At 44.4% G+C, this 24,200-nt stretch overlaps 1 protein-coding gene across 9 annotated transcripts in view; it reads left to right on the forward strand.

Moving 5' to 3' along the window:
- tenm3 (teneurin transmembrane protein 3) overlaps nucleotides 1-2,400 on the forward strand; it is a 138,976-nt gene extending 136,576 nt beyond the window's left edge. For all 9 annotated transcript variants that reach the window (XM_030351663.1, XM_030351666.1, XM_030351665.1 and 6 more), the window contains one exon: nucleotides 34-2,400. In XM_030351663.1, the coding sequence (XP_030207523.1) occupies nucleotides 34-789 (756 nt within the window). In that variant the 3' untranslated portion in view covers nucleotides 790-2,400. The remainder of the gene's footprint in view (nucleotides 1-33) is intronic.
- The last annotated feature ends 21,800 nt before the right edge of the window (nucleotides 2,401-24,200 follow it).

Consider the following 24,200-nt stretch of genomic DNA (forward strand, 5'->3'; position numbering starts at 1 on the left):
TGTCCCTAACCAAAGAAACGTCTCTCTCCCCAGTTGATCTCAGCAGTGCAGCAGGAGGTGACCCGTAAGGCCCAGGCTTTCCTGTCCTTCGAGCGCATGCCCGAGATCCAGCTGAGCCGCCGGCGGGTGGACCGGGACAAGCCCTGGCTGTGGTTCGCCACCGTCAAGTCCCTCATCGGCAAAGGGGTGATGCTGGCCGTGACGCAGGGCCGCGTGGTCACCAACGCCCTCAACATTGCCAACGAGGACTGCATCAAGGTGGCGGCCATCCTCAACAACGCCTTCCACCTGGAGGACCTGCACTTCACCGTGGAGGGCCGCGATACGCACTACTTCATCAAGACCAGCCTGCCGGAGAACGACCTGGGCACGCTGCGGCTCACCTCTGGCCGCAAGTCCCTGGAGAACGGCGTGAACGTCACCGTGTCCCAGTCCACCACGGTGGTCAACGGACGCACGCGGCGCTTCGCCGACGTGGAGCTGCAGTATGGCGCGCTGGCGCTACACGTGCGCTACGGGATGACCCTGGACGAGGAAAAGGCACGCATCCTAGAGCAGGCGCGGCAGCGGGCGCTGGCCAGCGCGTGGGCGAGGGAGCAGCAGCACGTGAGGGACGGGGAGGAGGGCGCGCGGCTGTGGACCGAGGGGGAGAAGCGGCAGCTGCTGAGCGGGGGCAAGGTGCTGGGCTACGACGGCTACTACGTGCTCTCTGTGGAGCAGTACCCCGAGCTGGCGGACAGCGCAAACAATATCCAGTTCCTACGCCAGAGTGAGATAGGGAAGAGGTAACACTGCTGGAGGAGCACAAGCGCCCATGGCTCCCGCTCCAGACTGCACAGAAGCCATGGTCTGTTCTTAAAGAGAGAGACGTTTAGCACGGGCTGTCACTCAGCCACTGAAGGATGGCCAGTGTTCGTTTTTTTTTAAGAAAAAGTACAATGGTCGTATAACAATCATTACTGAAACTACCGTCGGCAAACATTTTAAATGTTTGCCGTTGAAAAATGGGAGCTGCCAAGGAAGTTTGGAAGTCCTCGGACCCTTTTGAGCCTTTCACCAAGCCCCCCCCAAACCGGCCCTCTGTCCACCCCCCGATTGGCCGCCTCAGCCCATTCCACATGCTGTGAGACAGCGCGATGTGGAATAACATGAGGATATTCAGAAGGACCCACCCGTTTGAGTGTGTCCCCCACGTGAATCTGATGTCAGAGGTTGTATACTAGGGTCTAAGCAAGGCGCAAGGACTGAACCATTATAGGTTTGCAGACGTCTGTAGGCTGTGTATATCGCTAAATGGATGTACCGGGCTGTATTTTCACAGAAGGATCTGTTAAAATATACTATGGAACTGCCGTGGACTCTCTTAAAGAGATAGACACACAAAAGACTTCTGTTTATAAAAGTACACAAGGACTTTCTTGTTCTGTTATGGTTATGTTTGTTTTTATATATACTTTATTGGATTGCTTTGGACAAAAAAAGGGAAACATAAAAAAAGAAAAGTTTACATGTGATAACCTATACCACTATTACTACTACTACTATTCCTACAGCACCTCTGGACTATTAACCATCATCTGAGTAAGGACCAATACACTTTTCCTTCGCCATAGAGATCTGTTGTCTATATTACAATTGGTCAAGTTTGATGGAAATAACCCCAATTCTCTCTTCCCAGGGCCTTTAAAATTCAGGTCATGTCAGCTGCAATGTAAACAATCAAGGTTCCTTTGACAAATGTGGGAGGAACAAACTTTGGGACCTGCGCTGGGACCAGTTAAACTAAACTTTGTGGATGGATGTATTCTCGGACCAAGTGGCTCCACTAGTCCTGTACCTAAACACACCAGTAGAGCAGCGGGCTCACATTAGCTCATGGGTGGCTATGTGCAAAATGTGTAGACCATGTGCATTTATTGGCCTGATAATGTGTAGAGGTAGTAGTCTTGCTTGCCATAGAAACATGTTGTCATGGTAAAAGAGCTTTTGGGAAGAATTGCTGCAAGGAGTTAACAATCGTTGCCTCTTTAGTTCTTCGCCTGTTTCTCGCAAAATTCAAGCGTATTGCCATCAGTGACTTTTACAGAAGTGGTAATGGCTCCGAAACATACTTGGATGTTTTTTCCTCATTGAGCGTGGGGTCTCTGTTTGCTAGAGGTTTTTGTTTGTTATTGTGTATGTGTGTGTGTACAAGGAAGTGACCGCATATTAATGCATTTCAAAAGCTAAACTAGGAAATTGAGTAATAATGGAGTTGAAGTGTATGAAGGTGTTAAATGATACATTTTTTTAAGTTGAAAATAATTCACTTATCCGTACATCATTATTAGTCTCAGAGAAAGTAATTCATGTACAGTGTTTCTACGTTAAAAATAAACTTTAAAAATTCTGTGAGGTTTACAAAGTGTTGTTTTCTGTCTCTTAATGTCAAAATCATATGACATCCAATATAAACCGAATCACCCTCCAGTGACAATTATGCCACTTCTATAATAGAGTGGGTCAGGGGATTTGAATAAAAACGCTGCCCGGATTATGTAATAGATATTGTGATAATAAGTAATTGCATTTCTATGGTGTTTCTCAAGGAATTCAAAGTGCTTCACATAGTGTTTGGGGTATAGTTATCAACTCGTTCAGAAGCGTGTCTAACGCCCACTGGGGTGATGCATGGCTCACAATTGGTGCCAAAACATTCAGTGCACTCTGGCTATCGGCCTGGGGAGGGGAGGAGTGAAACGGTCTGACTGAGGACCTGGGATGATGGCCCGCAGCCACCAGTGCCATGGGATGCTTAGTGGCCACAGGAAGTCCGAGCATGGTTTATGATCTCATCGAAGGACGTTGCTCTTGACCGGACCGAGACCCGGCATTGGGGTTATTAGCTCAGCCAGAGGGATGAGCCCCCCTACTGGTTTTCCATCCCCTCCACCTCCATCTGACGGACCAGACTAGCCCTGCTTAGCTGCCAAACGAAACAGTGATGCTAAAACAAACCGTTGCTAATATTGCAGGAGAAAGCTTGAGAGGAACTGCCATGAAGGATGGGAGAAATGAGAGATGCACCAGCCCTTGAGGTTGTTGTTCCTGCCAAAGGTCAATTAAGTACTGATTAAACACTCTGACTACTTACAATGTGATATCTCAGTTTCAGATTTGTATTATATTGGCAAAATTACAAAACTGTTACTTGTCATTATATGGGATGTGTGTGTAAATAAGTGCGAAAGGCACAATTCTGAAACATAAAATGGCCTATGCTGGCGCATAGGGCAGCTACAGATTCCCTCCACTTCTTTCTTTGGCCATCTTCTCCCCAGTCAATTCACTCTCAATGGTTCTTCACCTATATATTTGGGCCTACCGCATTTATGCTTTGCTTGGTTCCATAGTTGTCCTCCTCTCTGAACCGGTGATTCCTGTAGTCTGAGCGCAGGACCAATCCAGATCCAATGGTGTGGTGTGTTTTTTTATTCTGATGAGTCGCTCTTCGAAGATTGTTTTTTTAAATATTATTTATTTTTCATTTTTTTCTTATTGCCATTTCTGTCCATAGGACTGCAGTTATTTCCTGTAGTTGTCGATGTGCATGCGAGAGGAGGGCTGGACCGCGCCTTCCCATAGGGTTAGGAACTCTGGGGGCCCTTCACGTAGCATAATCATTTGTTTTATGGTTAGGAGATTTCTATGCGCCAGGTGTGTAGTGGTTATTTTTTTAGCGGGGGCACTGTGCATGACGTCATCAAAAAGGAATCCTGCGTGCACGAGCACACATTCAGAAGAAGTTTGTTAAAAATATCTTTCCAAATTTGTATCCAAATATGAAAACTAGCTAATCTCAATTGTAAAAATCAACATGTTTAATAATAATGCTTCTTTCTCATTACCCCACGTATTACAACAATACGCATACCTACAGGTCTAGACAAACACTACTCATGTCACCAAATGTGGCCTGTCAAAAACAACAGATGTTTATTGAACGTCATATTATTGCATTTATCAAAAATCACCTACAACACATTTATGGAGCAAATCCAAATAAACCGAAGCTTCTACCATCACCACGCTACCACCATTTAATTTGTAACTTGATGTAAATAGTGGAGGATGGCGCGTCCCCCGCCCGCTACACCCCTGCTTTGCGCCATGTCCAACCCTCAGCAGGTCATGGTTTTGGGAGGGTTGATAAATGAATAGAGTTAAATACGGTAATAATCGGAGGAAATTGTACTTGGCATTTATTATTTATTTTTAAAAAGCAATTCATAGCTTTAAGGTGTTTGCTCCAAAGGTTAGAACAACTGAACCAAAAACGTGAGTCAATTATTTATGGCTACCAGATTCAGATTGCTACGCTATATCCAATGATTTCTCCTCAACCTCATTCCGCCACAGCCTGCCTTTCCACAACAAGGCTTTTTCATTTTTTACATCAATGCAACACATTTAGATGTTAACCACTGAAAAGCCATAGAAAGCCTAAGAGACAAAGTTAACAAAAGACCAGACTGCGCAAAATAAAATCATACATTAGGCGAGTGCTGCTGTAGCAATGACAAAGTGCCGCCGAGGAGAGAGAGAGGGGAGGGTAGGGGGAGCGCGGGGGGAGAGAGGAAACGGTGGACGGGAGGTTATAAAGAGCATGTGGAGTGCTGCCCAGAGATAGTCAGATTGGCCCTCGAGCCGGGTCATTTGACATTAACCTAAATGCCAGTTACTCTCCCATGTGACTTAAGTTGATCCAAAAGTAGGAGAAAATACAAATAAATACAAAATGTATATTTGGTCTCTTTGTCCCACACGCACAACGCACCAGACCGAGGCATTGGCATCGTCTCAACTAAGGCAAGCCGAGGAAGTTTTTGGGGTCTGGTCAAATGGATGTTGAAATATTCTTTAGAGAAGCTATATTTTTGGCCATTTTATAACAATAATTTGGCTTGATAGAGATTGTATAAACACACCTTTTCATGGAAAGTAAGCTTCACCGCCTTCCTGAAGTTTGACTTATCTGTCTTCCTACCTTGTGACTCTTTTAAAAGCCAGATTGTTCAGCCTCCAGCTGATTAAAGTGATTAAAGAGAGTGGTGGCGATGGCACCTGCAACAGAGCAGTGTTATTTTTCATTTCATGTCATTTTAGAAGAGGGCACATTCAACACATTAACTAATTATTGAATGCTGCCGACAGCATGCCTACTGTGGACAAGGAAGAGATTGAACAGATGTTTACTCGATGTATCACATGTTCTACCAACTCTTACCTTAGATTGTTTCTCTATGATATTGAGCTGATGAGTTTGTATGGTGTAAGCTTTGTGTTACAGGTACAGCCTTGCACAGAAATAGAGGCCAAATTTAGAGCAAGAGACATTGTGTGATGAACCATGATAATATTTGTTACGTGGTGTCTGTGTTTTTGTTTGTGAGCTGTTTGACATTTGTTTGCTTGCTAGTCTGTTTTGCCGTGTGATACCTGTCCTGTTGACTTCCCTTTCTTCCCAGGGAAGGGGACTAGGTAAGCTGGGGTACCCTGTACATAGCTCCCAGGTAGATCACCTTGTCTAGAGACACTAGGTAAGCTGGGGTACCCTGTACGTAGCTCCCATGTAGATCACCTTGCCTAGAGACACTAGGTTAGCGGTGGATGCCACCTGTGTACGTTTTATTTTTTGTCGCTAGCTAGGCTAGGGGGTTCAGGGTTTTTGATATCTTCTTTCTAAGGAGCTCAGCTCTTTAGTAGTAGTTTTGTTTTGCTAAATTGCATTTATTTGGCTCCAACATCAGTCCCACTAGCCTACCCTTTGTGTGTGTCCCACAATAAATGTTTTTTTACTTTTCAGTTGTTGAGTTTCGATCTCTGGTTGTTGTGCAAGTATTTTTACCACTTAGAGCCTTTAAAGGAGCGAAACAATATGAATGAGTTGTTTGTGTTAATGTCCTCCCTTTGTGGGCCATTGTTCTTTCGTATGGATGTTGACCGATTTTTCTAGTCGGCTGTTCATGTTTGATTGATCGGAGTTGTGATCAAAGATCGGTATTGCAGGGTGCCCCGGTGGCTCACAGAGTAGAGCGCGTACCATTAACGTTTGGTCCTTTTTTTTTTGTCCTTTGCTGCATGTCCTCCCCTCCATCTCCCATACCTTCCTTTCTATCTGAGCCACACCAGTCTCCTAGAGAGAACCTACTCTGCAGATGATACAGCCAGCGCTCTTATCATCACAGAAGAGGATGAACGTGTAGTGTTCAAACGCATCAACATCCGAAAAGCGGCCGGGTGAGACGGGTTACCTGGCCGGGTGTTCAAAGCATGTGCGGACCAGCAGGAAGGTGTATTCACAAACATTTTCAACCTCTCCCTCTCCACGGGCATGGTGCAAGCCTGCTTCAGGTCATCAGTAATCATTGAAGTACAAAAAAAGAGCAAAATAATATGCCCAAACGACTGGCGCCCTGTTGCTCTCAACCCCATAGTGAGCAAATGCTTTGCAAAGCTCATCAAGGTGCTGATCTGCAGAATGCTGCCACCAGCCCTGGACCCCTACCAATTTGGCTATCGAAACAACAGATCGACAGACGACGCCATTACCACAGCACTCCACTCAGCCCTCGCTCACCTCGACAAGAGGAACACCTATGTGAGGATGCAGTTTGTGGATTATAGTTCGGCATTTAACACAATAGTCCCCTCCAGACTCGACAGGAAGCTCAAGGACCTAGGCTTTGATCCCAGCCTATGCAACTGGATCCTTGACTTCCTGACGGATCGAAAACAGGTGGTGAAGATGGGTTCTAAGATCTCCGCCCCTCTGACCATCAGCACAGGAGCACCCAGGGCCTGGGGCCTCTTGTGCTGAAGCCCCCTCCTCTACTCCCTATACACCCACGACTGCGTGGCTACACATGGCTGCAATGCAGTGATCCAGTTCGCCGATGACACGACAGTGATCGGGAGGTCCTCACACCAACCAGGTGGTGAAAAACCACAGAGGCGCCTATTTTACCTTAGACGGCTGAAAAAATTTGATCCTGGGGGCCTTCTTCAGAGGCACAACGAAGAGCATATTGACTGGATGCATCACTGCCTGGTAGGGGAACTGCACTGCCCAAAGCCGCAAAATGCTGTAAAGGGTAGTGTGGACAGCTGAGAGGATCAGCGGATGTGAGGTTCCCTCCATCCAGGAAACGTACTAGGCCCGATGTGTCAAGAAGGCCCTCCGAATCATTTGGGACCCCAGCCACCCCAACCAGAAACTGTTTGAGCTACTGACGTCAGGGAGGCGGTACCAAAGCCTAAGGGCCAAAACCCAGAGGATGACAAACAGTTTTTTCCCCAAGCAGTCAGGCCTCTGGAGAAACACACTACCCCCAAACCATCCACACGCACACCACAACAACAGACTGGTATTTAACCCCATACTTGTCTATTGTATTTGCACAGCATTTATTTATTGCACAATAACACTACCTGTGGCTGCTACCACTACCACTACCACTTGAACACCCTACACTTCACACTTTATTACACCTCATTACTTATTATTATTATTATTGATGCTGCTACTTATTTTATATTTCTTACTTATTTTTTCTTATGTGTTTTTTATCTTTATTTATTTTATCTTGTATAGTTGCTGCTATGTGAATGTTGAGAAACAAAGCCTAATAATTGTACTCTTGTGTACTGTACAATAAGATGTAAGTGATTCTGATTCTGATTCTATCTAGTCTACCATAAAGCATAAAAATGCAAAAATAAATCTTAAAAGATAAAATAAAAAGATCACTATTTGGCCACCTCCATCTAGGCAACGTCCGACTGGTGTGTGTTAAGATGATAACATGACTTATTCTATTCAATTTACTTTTTGAGACCATTTTATTTCTTGGAGGCTGAGGTGGAAGTGGACAATGTCTTGTTAAAGGTTTAAAACAACCCTACCATCACTCTGACTCCACAGTGCCTGTGTGATATGTGTGGCCTACACTTCTTTCCAGGATCTTCGAAGCGAGCTAGACAATGCAGCTGCGCATTCCAGCCATTTAAAGCAGGAAGACTTAAAGGATGTTATCCTTCACTTTTATCACCGCAGTGCTCCCATCAGCAACAGGAAAGAGCGCTGTGGCCTGCCCAATGGGCTAACTGGTTGTCAAGGGTCATCACTGATGTCAAAATCTCCTCTCATAAGTGGAAATAAGGTCCTGTCTTCAGCAAATGAGATCCCCCCTCAATAGGCCGCTCTGATGTATTGGAAGAGACTTTGTTTTGCTATTTTTGCAAGAAATGTACCCAAACATTACTAAAAAAACATAAAGATTTAAAAAATGTAAATTCAAACTTCATAATAAATACTGAATTGTTTGAATTGGTGTTTCTCACAAGTTCAGGGATCCGGTGTGTATCCTCTGTTATTTATGTCTAGGTGTCTACCAAACATAGCAGCAGTAGATGTATTCCAAAACAAGATCCAGAATATGCTACACAAGAAAGATCTGACGATGAACAAAGAGCAATGTGAATAATACACTACGTCACAGGAGTTCTATGGATACATATTCTCAGAGGAACGCTTCTCAGCCCACCCAAAGCAGAGGTGATCTTCCTCAGAATCAGAGTGAAGTAAGTAAGTACTTACTTCTGAGTCTTCTTCGAATGAGGAACTCATTAAAATGTAACCCTATCTCCTTGGTGAGCTCACCAAGAAGGAGACCGATTGGATAACAGTTGTCCTTAACATGCTCAAAGAAAGAATCATAAGCATCCAGGGATGAGCTACTTTCATCCAGACCGCGGTACGGACATCCTTGTGGAAGCCAGCCCAGTCGTGTGATCCTTGCCCAGAAAACCAAAAAATACCATCACAACGCAAGGTGGCATTTGCAGGAAGAGCACTTAGTTGAACAGAAGTACTCCAAGAAAGAAAGAGAAGCTCTTAGCCATTGCATGCAGCTGCAAACATGTTCCCCTGCCAGAATTGAAAATGGACTCAATGCAGCCCTACGTTCAAATTGAAAAACTGTTATTTTGACTATGCTTAGACATCCATGAAGGCTTAGTTAATCAATGACCACAGATGAATTTGACAGCAAAATACATATACACTTTTGAATTACGAATAGGCCTACAGTAAAAAAAAAAAAGACCCTCCAGGAAGTCAAGCCAGAGACATCCGATGATCCAGTATTACAGCACTTCATTACAGTATTTCATTCAAGCCACTGGGAAAGTGTTGAAAACATTTAACAATGTCAGAGATCATCTAGATGCTCAGAGTCTAATAGAAGGAAGTCTTGTTCTCAGTGGAATCCGACTGTCAAGAGCACTCAACTTTGCTCATAAAGGTTTCGGGGGCTTGTAAAGACTATAACAAGGAACAAGTTTAGTTTATACAATGTACAACAAGGACCATGGTAGAACATCTCCAGAGGCGCCGCATCCCATTAGGCATACCAGGCAATTGCCTGGGGCCCCGGTCAACAATCCTCTGCCTAGGGCCACACTACCTAGAATCGCCCCTGAACATCTCAGTAGACATCTGTGAACCTTCCCCATCAGGTGACCTACAGATTCCCCTTTGTGGAGCAAACAACATCCACATCAACCAGCAAAGGGATTCCTGTGAGGTATTACCTCTTCTGAACAGTAGGAGGCAGCATAGTAGTAGGAACCGTAGGAGGCCGCGTCTATAAAATTATCCCGACAGCTAGCGAAGGTACTGGGTGGGGCCAACGGGGTCTGGATGTAAGGGAAGAATTAGAAGCAGGTTCGCTCTGCAATACGAGGTTGCTTGTTTTGAAGATGTTTGAATGAAAAGATTACCTACAATCAGTGGTGTAGTGGTCCCTGGAGAAGTGGATATACTCTAAATGTTTGCCCTTTTTTTTAGAAACAGTGACATGTGAGACTAATCTATTTAGTTTACCCAAAAATCCTTCAGTAGTATTTGCTCATTGTCACATAATTTCTGCTGCTTGATCTCAGGGAGGGAGGATTATGAAATTACTAAACCAATACTGGCCCACAGACTAGTGACAGACAACTATGCATTTTGAGTACACTATTCCTTATTCCTGGAATGACACCTGTCCTCTCACTTGACAAGTCAGTAATTTATTTTGTAAACTGCGTCTTTGGACAGCTGATTTGCAACACATAGCATGGGCCAGAGTGGGCCACTATTATAAAATTAACATGACTTGATCAGGAGCAGTTTGTAGGTATTACTGGTCACACAGGCAGCCTGCATGAATGTAAAATATAGATGAGGCAAAAATGGTGTTCAGTAATGTTTTGAACATTTATTTTAATAAAATACTTCAGATCTGAATTTGACAATGAATCCTTGTTCATATTTCACCTTAGATAAAAAAAAACGCACATCATTCTCTTCCACATCAATCATCTCGTTAGATATATATATAATATCAATATATATAAATATCATAAGATGATTGAACATCATCATTCAAATTATTCAACAATCGAATCAGTAAAGGCAGCGAGTATTAGCCAATAAGAGGCAGAGTAGCGTGGGTCATGGCGCACAGAGCTTTTGGCCGTGATATTATATATACAATTATATTATATTATATACTATTATATATAGAGCACCGGTAGTCGCAAACGGCAACAAAAAATTCTCATCCATGCTGCAGTTCACCCCGGACTGCACTGCACTGAGTTTGACGGTTGAACGCTGATTGGCTGTTACATGTCACTCATATGGCCACGCTGTTGAACGCTGATTGGCTGTCATCACGCGAAATTCGCCTCAAAGTTGAAATATTTCAACTCAAGCGAATTTGTCGCTGCACAAATCCTTTTGAATGCGCTCGCCTGTGCATGGCGAAAGTGTGGCGCGCAAATCAAAACTTGTCGCCGGTTTTCTCTCGCGGAAAATTCGCCCGATATGCATCTCTACGTTCACTTGTATGGGATCTTGTCGCCCCGTCGCGTTTGGTGTGAACGCAAAAAAGTGGACAATTTGGCTTGCAGATACTACTGAATGGTGCGCATCTGGGGGGATTTAGAAGTGGTCTACGCAATGATGACTGAAAAAGAAGTGGGTACACGCCGTATACCCGCGTATACCCTGGACTACACCAGTGCCTACAATAGGGCCCCGTTTGTCTCTTGACTGAATGATGATTGCCATGGACCTGCTCTCTTTTGACTACAGTTAGAGTTAATGTGTGAAACTTAAATTCTGACCAATCAAATATTTTATTTATAATAAATAAAATAAAGACATTCACTGAGAAGCAATTACCCAAATCATCTGTTGCCCTGACCCAAACAGGGTCAGGGTCAGGGATAATTTTCTAATATAGATGAAATGTCCTCCCGCCGGATGCGTTTTCAGAGCTCGGAAATATGACAATTTTCTCACTCTCAATTTCTGAACAGTACTCTAAACTGTAGTCTATCGCGGCTGTGCTGTAAAAATAATTGCTAATCGTTTCTTTCTTAATGTCATTATAATGTAAATTAAAGTGTCAGTGAGAATGAACTACTGTGGGTCGTGAACTCCCAGCTCCATTTTCACATCAGCGCATTAATTAACACAATAGCAGAAGACAGCAGGCTCTCTGCGTCGCATAACAAATTGTCTTACCGATCTACAGATCCTGAATGTGTATCCACTCCACAGAAAACGAGTTATTTTATTGTTATTCTTATTGTTGGCTGTACGGCACCCTCAAGGCTATTGTGCCACATTTTAGAAACGTAAATGTTTTGTGTTAGAGCCTGTGAATTAAATACATTTGACAGCTTTAACAAAGTTTCTCTGGCGGTCAGGAATTCCAATGTTTGCTACGTCTTTTTTTATGTTTGTGTTTCTTTGTTTGTCAGTGGCCATACTCAGCTAGTCCTGTAAAAACAAATAGATCTCATTTACTTCAATATAAAGATTTCATTAGAGGTCAGACCAAGTCAAGCAGCTATAGGTAAAGATGAGCTTTGACATGATGTCAAGATAAACTCACTGAGCTACATTCCAAGCCCATCAATTCCTCCATGATTTCAAGCAAATATAAACAGCAAGAAAATCAATCTCATTTTCAGACTGGACAGCATCAACCAGTTTAGGTATATAATTTGGCCAAATCCATTTATCATACCCCTCAGACCTGGACATTGTGAGGGTTACACCGTTTTTTGCCTTTCATATTGGTCAATACATATGTAAACATTTATTGTAAAATTAAATTATTTCCTATCTTATAGCTGTTAGCTACAGCTGTCTGTTTATGCATACAAATAAGATAAAAAATAATTATATTTCTGGGGTTTTGAGATTCAGCCTGTGCAGAAAGTATTACGGACTATAATTGGGAATAACGATTGGAAATAATTCCATCAGAGCTGTCAATTGATGTGAGGATGTAAATTGTTTACTTATGCATTCAATCATTAAAAAATCTAATTTGACATTTTAGCGCTTGCATTTCTTTGGGTTGGGCGTTATACTGTTGAGGGCTTTGTAGCCAGCATCAAACTTGGAAATGTTACTTAAAAAAGGAAAATACATTTGAACAATCACATTTTAATAATGATTTCCTCCCCCCCCCAGTAATTTTAGAAGCTACATCTGTCCAAACACACGGCAACGCTTTATATTAAGGTCCTTGTAATAAGCCTTAGTGAATATGTAATAAGACCTTATTATATGCTTATTAACATTAATTTATGTTAATAACAGTATCAATAAATGTTAATAATAACATAATAAACATGTTTATTATGAGATTACACGACTTTTACACGCACTTATAAGAAATTTGTCAACTATTTATTGATTGCTTTATAACATTAATAATGGTCTTACGAGTTTCTTATAGTTGTTAATAAACGCATTACAAACCCATTTATTGAGTCTCTCTAACTTAGCTATTATGTCATTGTTAAACCCCTACTAAGCATTTTTTATTCTTATTAAAGTTAATAAGTCCTTTATTAAACTGCTAATCATGGATTTTGCAGGTACGGAATCTAAAGCGGGAACCATGCTTATAAAGGTTAATAAGTCCGTTATTAAACTGCTAATCATACATTTTGCAGGTAAAGGGATCTAAAGCGGGAATGATGCTTATTAAGGTTAATAAGTCCTTTAATATACACTTATTAACAGTTAATGTCTATGTTATCAAGGTTGATAAAAGGAAAAATAAAAAATACATATACTGTCATTACAATGTTATGGCAGTGAAGCACAAAAACACACTTAAAAAAAAAAAAAAAAAAGTAAAAACTTCAGAATGTATTCTTGAACATCAACATTTTAAAAAGGCTGGTCTTCCTTGTTACTGTATAAAGAAACATAAAGAACATTGACCACATTAAACAGTTAGCAGACAGGTTACAATAAGCATTAAGCCGTTTAGACATGGATTCATGACACAACTGTTAGAATTAGACACGTTTGTTTAAATAGTTTCATATGATAGCATAGGCTAAACGTTAGCTCAAATGTAGCACGCCAAAGCCTCTGAACGAAAGTAATGTAAGCCAAAAAAGTTCAGCAAACAGCTAGCAAACATACTAGCATTACATTCTTAAAGGTCCCATGACATGCTATTTTATGTATTCTTTAATATAGGTATTAGTGGGCAACCAACACAGTATTCAAAGACGTTCCCGAAATTCAGCCGTGGTGCAGAGTTACAGCCACTCCGAGCCAGTCGCACATTGAGCTTCCCCCAAATGCGCTGTTTTGGTGTCTGTAGCTATAATGCAAATGAGGAGGAGCGAGGCGGGTCAAGGAGGAGGGTGGGGGTGTGGCCCTGAGCAGCTTGCAGCCACGGTACCATGCGCTCTGTTTACAGTGGATGTATCGCAATGGCGAGGCGCACACACCCTTTAGCCGTGTTCTGTAAATATTCTAGAACACACGGGAGTCCTGGAGCTCTATATCTAAATATTATCATATAGCCTACATAGATATATCATATAATATATATTATCACGGCCAAAAGCTGTGTGAGCCGATATTATGAATCTCAAACAACCTCATTGGGTTCTCCGACGTTCCTGGTTCTTCAACGTCCTCATCAAAGTGAAGTAGACTGAACCGCGACAAGGAGGAGAAAGGGATCGTTGCCGGTCTTAGGAACCTCCGCCTCCGGCGGTGGTCCCTCAGCGGGGCTCAAGCGGGAGACATTCGCCGCCAACAATCCCTTTCTCCTCCATGTCGTGGTTCATGTGTTTGAGGGAGTCAAAGCCAAAGTTCCTTCCCCCCAATTCATTCTCAACCTTGGCTGAGATAACCCCCAATACGAGTCTCGTTGTAGAAATACCAGAGACGAGAGTTCGACGAGGAAGTGTACAACAATTGCGTTACAGTCCTGGAGCTCTATATCTAAATAATATCATATAATACATAGAAATCTGTATCATTTAATACACATTATCACGGCCAAAAGCTGTGTGCGCCTCCAGACGATATTATGAATCACAAACGACTTTGTCGGGTTCTGCGACGTCTCTGGTTCTTCCACTTTCACATCAACCTGAAGTCGACTGAACCGCGCGCTGCCTGCTGCCGGCTGCCCGCTGCCGGGCGATGGTGCCTCGCGGCAACCGGCGGCATGTCGCAGTTCATGTACTTCAGCGAGTCAAAGCCAAAGTTCCTTTCCCCCAATTCCTTCTCAACCATGGCTCAGATAACCCCCACAACAGTCTCGTTGTGGAAATACAAGACACGTCAAAGAACCGGCAAGAAACCTCCGCCAGGTCTTCCAGGCCATTCGGGGGGCAGGGCTGCGCCTACACCCCAAAAAGTGCAACCTTCTGCAGTGCGAGACCAGGTTCCTGGGCCATGTGATGGGGCCAGAAGACGTGGCTACGGACCCTGCCAAGGTGGAGGCGGTAAGGAACTGGCCCATCCCCCGAAATGTCAGTGAGGTGCTCAGCTTCCTTGGGCTCGCCTCATACTATCGACGGTTCATCCGCAACTTTGCATCAACTGCCACCCCCCTACACCGGCTCACGGACAAGGGGAGGATGTTCAGCTGGGCGGACGACTGTGTGGCCGCCTTTGCCCAGCTCCGTGCTGCTCTGACAACCGCACCCATCCTGGCCCTTCCTGACCCTGGTCGCAGCCTCATAGTGGACATGGATGCCAGTGACGTGGGACTGGGGGCAGTCCTGTCGCAGGAGGGAGCAGGGGGCGAGAGGGTTCAGGCTTACTACAGATTTACAACTTAATTTTGACACCCACATCAAACACCTCTGTAAGACAGCTTTATACCACCTCAGGAACATCGCCAAACTCCGCCAATCACTCACCCTGGCTGATGCAGAGAAGCTCGTCCATGCCTTTGTCTCCTACAGGTTGGACTACTGCAATGCACTCCTCATTGGGATCCCTGGCAAGAGCATCCAGAGGCTCCAATACATTCAAAACAGTGCTGCCAGGGTCCTGATGAGGGTGTGCAAGCATGACCACATCACTCCCATCCTGAAATCACTGCACTGGCTCCCTGTCCTACTCAGAATTGAGTACAAGGTCTCCCTCCTCACCCACCAGTGCCTTCACGGACTTGCCCCCCTCTACCTTCAGGAACTCCTCACCCCCCCGACAAACTCACGTACACTCCGTTCAGGATCCACTCACACCCTCCAAACCCGACATACGAAGCTGTGCACCATGGGTGATCGGGCCTTTTCTGCTGCTGCCCCTAGACTATGGAACGCCCTCCCTGACCACCTGAGGGCGGGAGTGGGTTGACAACCAGGCACGCCCCTTCAAGCAAGCTGTCTCTGCCTCGTCCGTGGAAACCAAGACCTACTTCTCAGAGTGGGCCACCTTGGCACGGCATAATGGACTGCTTTACAGGGTCTGGCGTGCACCAGGCTTGGGATGAGATGTGTGGTGTGAGTTCCTAGTGCCCAAGGACTGGCACCAATGGGTGTGACATGCGGTTCACGGTTTGGTGGGGGCAGGACACTACGGGGTGGCCAAGACCCTCAACAAGCTGCGCCAAAGGACACAGCGCTTTTCGTTCACTGCTGTGACTCCTGCACTGCTGAGAAGGGGCCGACTTGACGTTCCCATACCCCTTTGCAGCAATACCAGGTGGGGGCCCCCATGAAGCGGGTTGAGGTGGACATCCTGGGCCAATTCCCCTCCACCGACAGCGGGAACCGCTACATCCTCGTGGCCATGGACTATTTCACTAAGCGGCCGAAGGGGTATGCGGTCCCCGACCAGAATGCGGTGACCACAGACGAGCGCCTGGTGTGTGAGATGTCCTGTGGGTTCGGGGCACCTCAGGAAATGCACAGCGATCAGGGGCTGAACTTTGAGGCTCAAGTCTCTGCTGAGGTGTGCAAACGCATGGGGGTAAGCAAGACCAGGACGGGGCCCCTCCGACCCCAGAGCGATGTGCTAATGGAGAGGTTGAACCGGACGCTTGCCATGCAACTGGCTATCATCACCTCACGACCCCAGCGAGACTGGGACCGCCACCTACCCCTTGTCCTGTGGGCTTATCGCTCAGCGGTGCAAGAGAGCACGGGGTGCACACCAGCTGCACTTATGTTCGGCAGAGAGCTGTGGACGCCAGTGGACATAGTCTTTGGTGCCCCTCCCGGCACTGATCTCCCCAAGATACCGCCCGCTACCAGCTGCCCGCTGTCGGCTGCCCGCTGCCGGGCGGTGGTGCTACGTGGCTGTGGTGCCTCCTGGCAGCGGGTGGCGGGGCTCAACGATGGCTGAGATAACCCCCACTAGAGTCTCGTTGTGGATATACGAGAGACGTCAGAGAACCAACGTGTTATGCGCCATAACACCAACGTTAGAATGGTTATCCAAGTAACAAAGAAGTGTACTACACTTGCATTACAGTGTGTGTAATCACAGACACACACACACACACATATTTGGCGCTCGCAAGGTCGTACCTCATTGTCTCATGGGCGGGCCAAATTCTCTGGGCGGGCAAGGCAGAGAAAGGGGAGGTAGCTTGGCCGCTTATGACGAAATATGGGGCCACATTCCAAATCAGCGCGCTTGAGCTTCAATTTTTTCAAAGGCGAGCAGGATACCTAGTCCTCGTTTTACACCGAATGCAAGTTTTAGCCACATAACACCATAGGCAGGCTAGGGGAACTCATGTCAATGTTAGAAAACCTCATAAAGTGAGATATTCTGGAGAGTCATCCTCCAGTTCTGACCTCTTCCTCTTATCCATGTTTTCTGTGCTTGTTCCTGTCTTTTGTCTGTCAGCTGTTGGTCTGGGGTGCTCGTGCCGACAATTCTGACATGTTCTCCAAACATAAAAAATGCTTATTAAAGTTTTAAAAATGACATAATAGGTAAGTTAGTAAGACTCAATAAATGGGTTTGTAATGCTTTTATTAACAACTATAAGAAACTCATAAGACTATTATTAATATTATGAAGCAATCAATAAATAGTTAACACGTTTCTTATAAGTGCTTATAAAAGTCTTATAACATCACAATAAACATGTTTATTATGTTATTATTAACACTTATAGATAGTCTTAATAACATTAATTAATGTTAATAAGCATATGATAAGTGTCTTATCACCTATTTCTACTTATTTTATGCATTTCTTTTTTAGTCAAGACCTGTGTATGCCTGGGCCCCTTTCAACAACTGTCCTGCCCAACCCTGACTTCTGCAAATGTAGAGCGCTTTGGGTCAACTCCTGTTGTCTTTAAATGTGCTATATAAATAAAAGTGACTTGACTTGACTATTAACAAAGGCTTATTACAAGGACCTTAATATAAAGCGTTACCAAACACTCCTAGAGAATGGTGTGATCCTAGTGTTGCACTAGGTCTTACCCTGCAGTGCATTGTGTAGCGCCTGTCTTCGGACACATGAACAACTTTGAGCAGGACCAGCCACGCCGGACGGGAGGACATACAATACAAGATACAAGATCGTTTATTGTCATATACACAATGGAAACATAGTTTGCACTGGGCAATGAAATTCTTAATTTGTAAGTTCCCTTTACACAAAATATCCTTAAATAAGGTAGGTAAATAAACTAAACTACCAGAAATATCTGTACAAAGAGCAGAATTTAGTTAAACAAAAACAGTTAAATATAAGGTGCTGTTTAGCATGTGCAATGTTCGCATACAGCAGAAGGCCCTGAAATACATTGAAATATAGAAGTTTTTGAATATATACATTGGATATTGAATATTATTAGTAGATAAGTACATAGTGCAAATGAAGCTCACAGATGAAAATAAGTACAGTTCACAGTATTGAATATAGTGCAAATACAGGGTGTCATCAGTGTTTGAGAGAGTCATTCAGCAGCCTGATGGCCTGTGGATAAAAAATGTTTTAAGTCTTGTTGTTCTGGCTTTCATGCTCCTGTAGCGTCTGCCAGATGGTAGCAGTGTGAACATTGTGTGCAGGGGGTGTGTAGTGTCCTTGGTGATGTGGTGTGCCCTCTTTGTAACCCGGGTGTTGTAAATGTCTTGAAGTGATGGGAATGCTGCTCCACAGATGTATTGTGCAGTTTTAATCACACGTTGGAGAACCTTCCTTTCCTGTACCGTGCAGTTTCCAAACCATACTGTGACGGAGTTGCTCAGGAGGCTCTCCACTGTACACCCGTAGAATTTGCTGAGGAGTTTGGATTACAGCCCAAATTTCCTCAGCTTTCTTAAGAAGTAAACGTCGAAAACGTTATTTGCTCCTGGGTTTCTGGCAATGCGAAAGAAGTGAAGAATGAGAACACAAACATACACACACAAAGACACGCAGCATTCGTCCTAAATCAATACTGGCTGTGGAACGCAGGGCAAGGAGCATATGTTATTGGTAAACAGCATGATACGCCAGCTGTGCTGCTACTGTGAGTGTGTGTTTGTGTGTGTGTGTGAACTAGTGTGGTTTCCTTCCAAGGGCGGGATATGAGATTACTCTATTACAGCAGCCTAGGTGAGAGCAGAACAAATTGGCCCTTTGACAGATTTGTCAGCGCACCGGAGCATGATGCTGCCACTCATTACAGTTCTCCACACGGCCTTCTCTGTTTGCAACCATGATATTGTGTCATTAAATAGGTTGACTTGAGTGAGCAAGTGTCCGCAGCCAGGCAGGTGGCTCAAATACACACAAAGCACGCTGCTCTATCTAAAGCCCTAGACAGTCTCAGAGTAAGATGAAAGACGGGACAAACTAACCAATGGTTAGGGTAAGGGTTAGTGTTTTTTGCCCTTTTTAGATTTGCGCCGGGCACAAGAGTCATTTATCTGCCGGTAAAATAGCAACATCGCCATAGAACCGCCCACAAAACTACTTGCGTTTGGCGCATCTCACTTGCGTTTCAGACTGTTAAAATAGGGCCCATAGAGTATTCCCCTCTGTCCCAAAGCAGTTTGCTGTGGCAGTGAGTGGGCTGCTCTGTTTGAACTGCAGTGGAGCACGGTTCACAGGGCTTCATACTACGACACAATAGCTCACAACTACAGACTGGTTTGGAAGAATGGGTTATGATCTCTCAATCTTGTGAAAATCTAATGAGAGAACCACAATGTGCTGCAGGAGGGGGCTCTCACTATGGTGCTGATGTAGATGATGTTCATTGGTTTACCTGAAGTACCTACAAGTGCCTGGTATTATTTAAAGAAAGCTATTCACATATTCAGCTCCATGGCAATTGTGCTGTCTCGCTGACTTAGTGGTCCACATGCTCCACAGTAGAGTGCAGACTTCGTTCACAAATTAAAGATCTTTCACACCTGGGGGTATCCCTGCTTTTTATGTTACTTTAGGCAAATGGAGTCAAGCAAGAGAAGCCCATTGTTCCATTTGTGTGTGCGCATATTGTCAAGTTAAACCACATTTATTATTAACAAAAATACAAATGTTTTTGGTCCGTATTTTTATTTGCCTTTATTTGCATTATGTAAATGGTTTCCGAGTAGCTTTAGCTCAGCATAATTTACATTTTCTATCCTACTAATTTGATTTGATTACCTTAACTAATGTTTTTTTGCTCCTGAGGGGTATCTGTGTCTTCCAAGTATTAGCTTGAATGTACGTACATTTCTGCATTACCCTATCCTAGCTGAACCCAAGACAAAACAAAATCCATCTGGCATTTTTACATTTACATTAACAATTTAGGGCATTTAGGAGACGCTTTTATCCAAAGTGACTTAATAATAATAAAAATAATACATTTTATTTCAAGTGCCTTTCATGTCACCCACACTGGGTGACATGGACACTGTACAGTAAAGGTAAAACAAAATGGTAATAAAATAACATTAGACATCAAACACTGAACATTTGTTAAACACACTATAGAGAAAAAACTAAACAAAAACTAGATAATAAATAAAACAGCGGTAAAAGATACATGGGAAGAGGAAATGGAAGGGGGGAGGGTGCGTTGGTCAGCCCTGGTCAAGGTCAGGGTAGAAGGCATTAGGGGTAGGGGGGTAAAGCCAGGGTGAATAGGTGGGTTTTGAGTAGAGATTTGAAAGTGGACAGTGAAGTGCATTGGGAGGGAGTTCCAGAGATTTGGACCGGCCATGCTAAACGCCCTGTCACCCATGGTGCGGAGGTTTGCAGTGGGGGTGGAAAGGAGTTGGGCTACAGTGGAGCGTAAGGTGCAGGTTTGTTGGTAGGGGGTCAGGAGGTTAGAAAGATAGGATAGTGCAAGATTATGTTGTGCTTTGAAAGTAAGGAGAATGATTTTAAATTGAATACGGTATTGCACAGGGAGCCAGTGTAATGCGGGAGGATCGGAGTGATGTGATGCCAGGGCCCAGTGTGGGTGAGAACTCTTGCAGCGGATGAGGTGATGGTGGTGAAAAAGCCAGGGATAAATAACAGTGTGTTTGAGTTTTCAACATGACTGGTGTGGCAATGATGGTTTAATTTGAGAAAGTTCTGTGTCATCCAGTTGCTGATGGCATTAAGGCAGGTGACCAGATTGGAGGGGGGGAGTTAGTTGGAGGGCTTACTGTGAATATGTGTCGTTGGCATAGCAGTGAAGGTTTAAACCATGCTGACGTAAGATGTGACCAAGAGGGAGGATGTACTGTATATGACGAAGAGCAGGGAACCTAGGACAGAACCCTGGGGAACACCATGTGAGAGGAGTGAGCTGGGGGACCTGTTATTACCTATGGAGACAAACTGTTCCCTAGCTGTGAGATATGACCTAAACCAGGTGAGCGGAGTGCCAGTAATACCCAAAAGTGTTTCCAGCCGTTTGAGCAGTGCGTTGTGACAGACCGTGTCGAAGGCAGCTGTGAGGTCCAGCAGCATGAGAATGCTGACATGGCCTGTGTCAGCAGCAATGAGAAGGTTGTTTATGACCTTGACCAGTGCCTTCTGAGGTGCTGTGCTGAGCCCTGAAACCAGACTGAAACACTTCACATAAGCTATGGTGTGTCAGATGTTGTTGAATTTGTGAGGAGACAGTGTGCTCAAGGATTTTGGCTATCAATGGGAGGTTGGAGAAAGGACAGTAATTATTGAGATCATCAGCAGCTGCACCAGTTTTTTTGAGTACTGGGGTGATAGCTGCAGTTTTGAGTGAGCATGGGACAGAACCAGTAAAAAGAGATGAGTTTATTATGTGAACAAGGAGGGGGCGTAGTCAAAAAGCAGGCAGTTTTTGACCAGTGGGGTAGGCATAGTGTCCAAAAGGCAGGTAGTGAACTTAGCCTTAGTGGCCAGGTCTTGGACAAAATGCTCATCCAACAGTTCAAAAGGAGAGAGAAACTGTGCTAGTGATTGAAGGGTATTTGGTACATCACTCGGTGCAGTAGCAGTAGGGAGTGATTGAAGTTGACTGTATATGGTACTGATTTCGTTTTGGAAAAAAATAAGAGTGGGAAGGGTTGGTAGGCTGGAGTACCTTGTTAACTGTGGAATAGAGGGCTCTAGGTTTGCCCTGTCCTCTAGCAATAATGGTGGTGTAGTGCATGGATTTGGCTTCGTTTAGAGCCTCCTGGTAGGCCAAGACATGGTCTTTATATGCCTGTATGTGAACTGTTAGACCAGAGTCGTTCAAGTTGACGACCAGCAGCCTTCAATTTGCGCAGCTCAGGTGTGTACCATGCAGCCGAGCGTAGGAAGGTGACGAAGGTGTGTTTTCAATGGGGCAAACTGATTTAACCTATGAGATAGATGTATGAGTGTTCAATAGCTCAGGGCCAAAGTCAGAAGGAGAGAAACCAGCAACGCAGACAGGGTCTAGATTCTGACCTTTTGAGTGGGTGGGGAAGTTAACATGTTGAGTAACATCAAAGAAGTTCCGTTTATTGAGAAAATGATCAGCAAGGTGACAGTTGTTTGAATCCGCATGTAGATTAAAATCACCCAGAGCAAGGATAGATGAGTATTGGGCACACAGAGGATAGCAGCTCAGCAAATTCATTTATAAAAACAGAGGATGCTTTAGGAGGCCTGTCGATAAGTAAAATGAATAGTGGTAGACTACCAGTGAATTTTAAAGCAAGACATTCAAAGGATGAGAAATCCTGCAGGGGCACACTCACAACCTTAAAACAGGAGCGATAAAGCACTTTCCCACGCCCAGGCAATCGTGGTTTATCAATAAATTCATACCCATGTGGGATGGCTTCATTTAGTTTGATAAATTCATTTGGTACTTGCCAGGTTTCAGTTAAGCACATAAAGTCAATACCCATATTAGTAATTGTTTTGTTGGGGTTTATGGGTTCTTCAATAACGACACATTAGTTATATGTTATAGGACGTGAGCTTCATTCATGATACAGGTAACGTATATCTATCAGCTTCCAGCTTCGGCAGCTTACTTGACCTATCTAACAGGAGCGCTCCCTGCGGTCAGCACATGATAAGATATACAAAATGTGTTCTTGTCATTACAGTAATTACATCATTAATGAAAGTTGCCTTGTGGTTGAGAGAACGTACATTGAGTAAAGCCAAGAATGCATTTTTTGCAGTGGGATTATTTTGAGTGACTTTCGTTAACGGATAAAGGCAGAGATTGTTGGTGTCCGCACTGCACTCAATGTTCCGTTTTAAGTTCTGAGTCCAGCTCCAGAGAGAGTCAATGTTGTTGGTATGAGGACAGCGGGTAGACTTCCTACGAGAGCCCCTGTGGATGTATTTGGGGCAACGACGCAGAATACCGAGGTGTTGGGGTGACAAAAGAGCATCTGGAGATTTATTACAGTATTTCTGCAGGCAGGGGAGATGTGACAATGAGTAGTTGAGGGCCATGGGTGTGGAGCACATTAGCCTGTGCAGATGTTGACAAGGGCTACGGGGAAAACAGCGTACCAGACAGAGCTCAAGGACTTGGAATCAGGCCAGCAAAACGGTTGTAGATCGCATTGGCAAGGAGGATGGGAGGCAGCCACAGGTTAGCACTGACACACCTAACCCTCGTTCTAATGATCTAGCAGTTAGCCAGCAAGTGTAACCACTGACACTCTGAGGGCTGGCAATGGAGGTAACCAGGTCCCTGTGAGTGTAATCTTAAGCAAGAGACTCACCCACTCATAAAATCAAGCAAGAGACTTACCCAAGCCGACTCAGTGGAGTAGCCATGCGAGGGCTCGCACAACGATGCATAGAGCAGGCGGGCAGGCAGGGACAGAGCGCACCGGAAGACCGTCACGTAAAGTGGCAAACAGTTCACCTCCCGTTGCTACTCGTCTCGGAAGCAGACCCAGTAGATCTTCAGATTGTATATAGCTTCAATGTTCCTTATGGTTTTAATCCACTCACAAGCAGTAATGCTGTGGGTCCACAGTGAGGTTTTCGGGATGGTAAAAAGTTTCAGTATGCAAAAGGAGTATCCACGGGCAGGGCATATTTACAGAAAAATATTTAAAAGTTACTTTGTTAGACGTAGGCTAGTCTACAAACAAACAAACAAACAAACAAACACAAACGAGTCCGGGGAGCAGTGGCAGCCAGATGCGCCAGCGTTCACTCACGACGACAACAGACTTACAATAAATACATTTGTCAGAAGGAGAAACAATATATCGCTGTCGGGGGATCAGCCCTATGTTCCCACAGCCCTATGTCTCCACATTTCAAAGAATGTTTTATTCACTGAACATTTTGAAAAATTAGGCCCCTTTGTTCCATCATTTCTAAGATTTTCCTTATTTCTACGATTTTTCTCAAAATGAAACCCGAAGGTCCCACATTTCTAGGACATTTTCAAAAT

The sequence above is a fragment of the Gadus morhua genome, chromosome 3 (assembly GCF_902167405.1).
Source record: "Gadus morhua chromosome 3, gadMor3.0, whole genome shotgun sequence".
Classification (NCBI taxonomy): domain Eukaryota; kingdom Metazoa; phylum Chordata; class Actinopteri; order Gadiformes; family Gadidae; genus Gadus; species Gadus morhua.